The sequence below is a fragment of the Salvelinus fontinalis genome, unplaced genomic scaffold (genome assembly GCF_029448725.1).
Source record: "Salvelinus fontinalis isolate EN_2023a unplaced genomic scaffold, ASM2944872v1 scaffold_1022, whole genome shotgun sequence".
In the NCBI taxonomy this organism is placed as follows: domain Eukaryota; kingdom Metazoa; phylum Chordata; class Actinopteri; order Salmoniformes; family Salmonidae; genus Salvelinus; species Salvelinus fontinalis.
Window position 1 is genome coordinate 4,297 of NW_026601231.1, and position 6,112 is coordinate 10,408.

General features: G+C 49.7%; 1 protein-coding gene across 1 annotated transcript; it reads right to left on the reverse strand.

Annotated features, from left to right (window-relative positions):
- Positions 1–2,896: 2,896 nt before the first annotated feature.
- LOC129848160 (polysialoglycoprotein-like) lies at positions 2,897–6,112 on the reverse strand. Its single transcript, XM_055915636.1, has 4 exons — positions 5,415–6,112; positions 5,168–5,233; positions 4,921–5,004; positions 2,897–4,782 (listed from the first exon to the last, which is right to left on the reverse strand). The coding sequence occupies exons 1-4, from the start codon at positions 5,473–5,475 to the stop codon at positions 3,092–3,094; spliced, it is 1,902 nt and encodes a 633-aa protein (XP_055771611.1). The 5' UTR covers positions 5,476–6,112; the 3' UTR covers positions 2,897–3,091.

Here is a 6,112-nt window from a genome sequence, read left to right on the forward strand (position 1 = left end):
CTGGAAGGAGAGTTTACAGTCTAACCAGACACCTAGGTATTTGTAGTTGTCCACATATTCTAAGTCAGAGCCGTCCAGAGTAGTGATGTTGGACAGGCGGGCAGGTGCAGGCAGCGATCGGTTGAAGAGCATGCATTTAGTTTTACTTGTATTTAAGAGCAATTGGAGGCCACGGAAGGAGAGTTGTATGGCATTGAAGCTCGCCTGGAGGGTTGTTAACACAGTGTCAAAAGAAGGGCCAGAAGTATACAGAATAGTGTCGTCTGCGTAGAGGTGGATCAGAGACTCACCAGCAGCAAGAGCGACATCAATGATGTATACAGAGAAGAGAGTCGGTCCAAGAATTGAACCCTGTGGCACCCCCATAGAGACTGCTAGAGGTCCGGACATCAGACCCTCCGATTTGACACACTGAACTCGATCAGAGAAGTAGTTGGTGAACCAGGCGAGGCAATCATTAGAGAAACCAAGGCTGTCGAGTCTGCCGATGAGGATGTGGTTATTGACAGAGTCAAAAGCCTTGGCCAGGTCAATGAATATGGCTGCACAGTACTGTTTCCTATCGATAGCGGTTAAGATATCGTTTATGACCTTGAGCGTGGCTGAGGTGCACCCATGACCAGCTCTGAAACCAGATTGCATAGCGGAGAAGGTATGGTGGGATTCGAAATGGTCGGTAATCTGTTTGTTGACTTGGCTTTCGAAGACCTTAGAAAGGCAGGGTAGGATAGATATAGGTCTGTAGCTGTTTGGGTCAAGAGTGACCCCCCCTTTGAAGAGGGGGATAACCGCAGCTGCTTTCCAATCTTTGGGGATCTCAGACGACACGAAAGAGAGGTTGAAAAGGCTGGTAATAGGGGTGGCAATAATTTCAGCAGATAGTTTTAGAAAGAAAGGGTCCAGATTATCTAGCCCGGCTGATTTGTAAGGGTCCAGATTTTGCAGCTCTTTCAGAACATCAGCTGACTGTATTTGGGAGAAAGAGAAATGGGAAAGGCGTGGGCGAGTAGCAGAGGGGAGGGCAGTGCTGTTGACCGGGGTAGGGGTAGCCAGGTGGAAAGCATGGCCAGCCGTAGAAAAATTTAACATTTTACATTTAAGTCATTTAGCAGACGCTCTTATCCAGAGCGACTTACAAATTGGAAAGTTCATAGATATTCATACTGGTCCCCCGTGGGAATTGAACCCACAACCCTGGCGTTGCAAGCGCCATGCTCTACCAACTGAGCCACACGGGACCACCAACAATGCTTGTTGAAATTCTCAATTATAGTGGATTTGTCGGTGGTGACAGTGTTTCCTATCTTCAGTGCAGTTGGAAGCTGGGTGGAGGTGTTCTTATTCTCCATGGACTTTACAGTGTCCCAGAACCTTTTTGAGTTTGTGTTGCAGGAAGCAAATTTCTGCTTGAAAAAGCTAGCCTTGGCTTTTCTAACTGCCTGTGTATACTGGTTTCTAGCTTCCCTGAAAAGTTGCATATCACGGGGGCTGTTCGATGCTAATGCAGAACGCCATAGGATGTTTTTCTGTTGGTTAAGGGCAGTCAGGTCAGGAGAGAACCAAGGGCTATATCTGTTCCTGGTTCTAAATTTCTTGAATGGGGCATACTTATTCAAGATGGTGAGGAAGGCATTTTAAAAAAAATATCCAGGCATCCTCTACTGACGGGATGAGATCAATATCCTTCCAGGATACCTCGGCCAGGTCGATTAGAAAGGCCTGCTCGCTGAAGTATTAGCAGTAGCAATAAAGAGAGGTTGGTTTTATGCCCTCTTGGGGTGGGGAACCATTACAGATGGGGAAATAGGAAGACAAGTGTGAATAATCTTGGTAATGTGTGTTATCAACAGTGCTATTTGAACAGATTGGAGATGACTATCCATAACAATAAAATCCTTCATACAGTGAGGTTAGGTTACCATGCTTGTCCTGAACCACAGCTGTAGACACAGCCTCCTCCAGGTCCTCAGACACTAGCTTGTAGGTCTGTAACAGTTGGATCCAGGGTGTCTCCCCCCTTCCCTTGGATCTCAGACAATATGAGAGGTTGAACAGGCTGGTAATGGGGTTGCGAAAATGGCGGCGGATAGGTTCAGAAATAGAGGGTCTAGATTGTTAAGCCCAGCTGCGTGTACGTGCTTTTTGAATTCATGGCGACTAAGTACGGTTTGCTACGACGCACACCCTGAGCGTTCATGCGGCTAGAGAAGACCTGTATGAACAGACTTACTCACGCTTCTCATAGAAATTTACCGGTTTATTCCAATGGTTTATCCCATGTAAATCGGAGTGGGTGGGAAATCCTGGTCAAACTGTTCCTGCCCTCAAACCCTAGGTTAGCGGCACTACAAGCAAATCTTGGAAGAGCCTGGACCTGATAGCAGCCTGCCAGCTAATACAGGTTAGCATTGACTTATTTAAACCTGAAAGTTTGGATTGGCACTGGGATATGAAGACCAACCGCCAGAACGATGGGCTAATGATACGAGAGCTGGTTTTACATGTAAGCATTCACTAATTGGAAACCAAGTCAGTTACGAGAGAAGACACCCAGAGTCATTTAAATGCAAGTTGAAACCGTGATATTAGTTAGCACTGACACCATTAACCCCGATTCTAGCAACAGCCTCATGTACAAACCCCAAACACTCAGTTCCACAACCATCAAGTTAAAATGAACTAGAACCCATTCCACATCATGTGATGCTACTAGCATAATTTGACCAAATGTAGCTTAAGGCAAATGGTGAATTAAGCACAGGAGTCAAAGTAAACATATTGCTGATGCCAAAGCATGGTTATTATGCAAAATAAATGTTGCCATCACCACAGTTACTCAAGTCATAGACCTCAACTCCAAGTAGGAACCGTCAAAACAATACTGAGGACACAAGTATTACAGTTAATGTTTAATTGAGCCAAAACAAGAAAATGCAGTTACACACACAACCTGGACTAGAATACCCATGAACTCTTGCATGGACCCCGCGCACCATGTCCCACATCAAATATCCATGTTTGTGGTCAACGGGGGCTCAGATGCAGAAGTGAACAGTTCCTCAATGGCATGGTCAGACTGGCCAGCGGCAGCTTAAGAGGTAGCGTCGTCAGACGGGCCAGTGGCGGCGTCGTCAGACGGGCCAGCTTCAGAGGTGGCGTCGTCAGACGGGCCAGCTTCAGAGGTGGCGTCGTCAGACGGGCCAGCTTCAGAGGTGGCGTCGTCAGACGGGCCAGCTTCAGAGGTGGCGTCGTCAGACGGGCCAGCTTCAGAGGTGGCGTCGTCAGACGGGCCAGCTTCAGAGGTGGCGTCGTCAGACGGGCCAGCTTCAGAGGTGGCGTCGTCAGACGGGCCAGCGGCAGCTTCAGAGGTGGCGTCGTCAGACGGGCCAGCGGCAGCTTCAGAGGTGGCGTCGTCAGACGGGCCAGCGGCAGCTTCAGAGGTGGCGTCGTCAGACGGGCCAGCGGCAGCTTCAGAGGTGGCGTCGTCAGACGGGCCAGCGGCAGCTTCAGAGGTGGCGTCGTCAGACGGGCCAGCGGCAGCTTCAGAGGTGGCGTCGTCAGATGGGCCAGTGGTAGCTTCAGAGGTAGTGGCAGCGTCGTCGGACGGGCCAGTGGCAGCTTCAGAGGTAGTGGCAGCGTCGTCGGACGGGCCAGTGGCAGCTTCAGAGGTAGTGGCAGCGTCGTCAGACGGGCCAGTGGCAGCTTCAGAGGTAGTGGCAGCGTCGTCAGACGGGACAGTGGCAGCTTCAGAGGTAGTGGCAGCGTCGTCAGACGGGACAGTGGCAGCTTCAGAGGTAGTGGCAGCGTCGTCAGACGGGCCAGTGGCAGCTTCAGAGGTAGTGGCAGCGTCGTCAGACGGGCCAGTGGCAGCTTCAGAGGTAGTGGCAGCGTCGTCAGACGGGCCAGTGGCAGCTTCAGAGGTAGTGGCAGCGTCGTCAGACGGGCCAGTGGCAGCGTCGTCACACGGGCCAGTGGCAGCGGTAGCGTCGTCAGACGGGCCAGTGGCAGCTTCAGCGGTAGCGTCGTCAGACGGGCCAGTGGCAGCTTCAGCTGTAGCGTCGTCAGACGGACCAGTGGCAGCTTCAGAGGTGGCGTCGTCAGACGGACCAGTGGCAGCTTCAGAGGTGGCGTCGTCAGACGGGCCAGTGGCAGCTTCAGAGGTGGCGTCGTCAGACGGGCCAGTGGCAGCTTCAGAGGTAGCGTCGTCAGACAAACCAGTGGCTGCGGTGGCGTCGTCAGACGGGCCTGTGGTGGCAGCGTCGTCAGACGGGCCAGTGGCAGCTTCAGAGGTAGCGTCGTCAGACGGGCCAGTGGCAGCTTCGGAGGTAGCGGTAGCGTCGTCAGACGAGCCAGTGGGAGCTCCAGAGGTAGCGTCGTCAGACGAGCCAGTGGGAGCTCCAGAGGTAGCGTCGTCAGACGAGCCAGTGGGAGCTCCAGAGGTAGCGTCGTCAGACGGGACAGTGGCAGCTTCAGAGGTAGCGTCGTCAGACGGGACAGTGGCAGCTTCAGAGGTAGCGTCGTCAGACGGGACAGTGGCAGCTTCAGAGGTAGCGTCGTCAGACGGTCCAGTGGCAGCTTCAGAGGTAGCGTCGTCAGACGGTCCAGTGGCAGCTTCAGAGGTAGCGTCGTCAGACGGGCCAGGGGCAGCTTCAGAGGTAGCGTCGCCAGACGGGCCAGGGGCAGCTTCAGAGGTAGCGTCGTCAGAGGACAGGGCATCATTTGCCGTAGAGCTACCATGGTTTGGAGAAGCTTGGGATTCTACTTCATTAGTCTCTAAATTCTCTGGAGAGAAAACATAAAGGAACAGTTGGGTATTCTACAGCAACACAGCTGTTCTACACGGTCTAGGCCAAATTGCCATTCGAATGTTGAGCAACATGAACCCAACACAGATTTAAAAGTATATGTTTCAGGCCGTACCTTCTCTGTCTTGTTTAGCGTCAGACCCTATGGATCGGAGCAAGGCCAGGGCATGCACAATGGAGACGTCATTTGATGACAGCTCTGAAAAACGTAGGTTAAGGTACACAAGCAAAATGACCAAATCAAAGGGTTTGACAACATTATTTAGACAACTGAGTTACTCTATGGTGTTGAATGAGTGTCAAACACAGCAGCACCATAGACACAGTACAAAGCTAGAAGGGTTGTGGAAAGAAACACTTACCTCCAAGTCTGCTCTGCAGAGAGACTTGCTCTTGCTTCTGGGACTTTCCAACAGGGTAACAAGAAACTGAGGAGAAAGTGTTAACAGAAGTGGAGTTGACACAAAATAACTACATATATTAATAGCAGTGAAGAATAAAAGTTGACCAACGCGGAAGAAACAGTCAAATTTTAATCTCACACTTGTAAAGTTCTGCATATTTCCCAAACAAATCCCTTCAATCCAAATAAAACTTTAGTGAACCAACCTTTGACAACCCCCACAGTCATCGCAAAGAGCAGTAATTCTCTCACACCTCCCATGATCATGAGAATAGTCTGTGTTATCAACAGGTAATGTCTTCCCGTGGCCTGTATGAGGCTTATATAGGCCACTAATGACCTTTTACCTGACAAACAGGACTTAACGATCAATTAACAAGCTTGATTGAGGTGTTACATTCAGATAGAAATAGACCATGTAGAACGTATGTTGATTCTTTGGTGGGCAGGCAATCTTTTCTACTCCATATATTGCATTTATATCTGTAGTGTTTAACCCTAATGGTCTCAGATCAGCAGTAGAAAGAAGTAGGCCTAATTATTTTAGGTGTAATCTTCAAAGATATTAGGGGGAAATAAACACTGTACCCAAATCCACTTTTTACAATGCTCCTGGGAAATGGGTAGGCCTCCACCATATAGTCCTTCACAGTTTTACAGCTGTGTTATACTCCTTTATTTACATAGATCACATACATAAATATATATGTTAGCTGTAGGTAGCTTTGGGATAAAATTCCCATATTGTATTGTTACTAACATAAATCATAATATATCATATTTTCCTCATTTGCTCTGTTGGAGACTCGGCTGGTGGAGGTTCGTCATATGAAGAACATTCAAGTGGGTGTGACCCCTAAACTGTAGGAGGGGCTCAGTGGGGTGACAGACATCCTGTAAGGGA

Excerpts from the sequence above, each read along its gene's own strand:
- LOC129848160 (XM_055915636.1), bottom strand. The coding sequence starts at position 5,475 with ATGATCATGGGAGGTGTGAGAGAATTACTGCTCTTTGCGATGACTGTG. Across the intron at positions 5,005-5,167 it reads TCTGCAGAGCAGACTTGGAG|AGCTGTCATCAAATGACGTC; the intron begins GTAAGTGTTTCT and ends TACGTTTTTCAG. Across the intron at positions 4,783-4,920 it reads CGCTAAACAAGACAGAGAAG|AGAATTTAGAGACTAATGAA; the intron begins GTACGGCCTGAA and ends TTTTCTCTCCAG.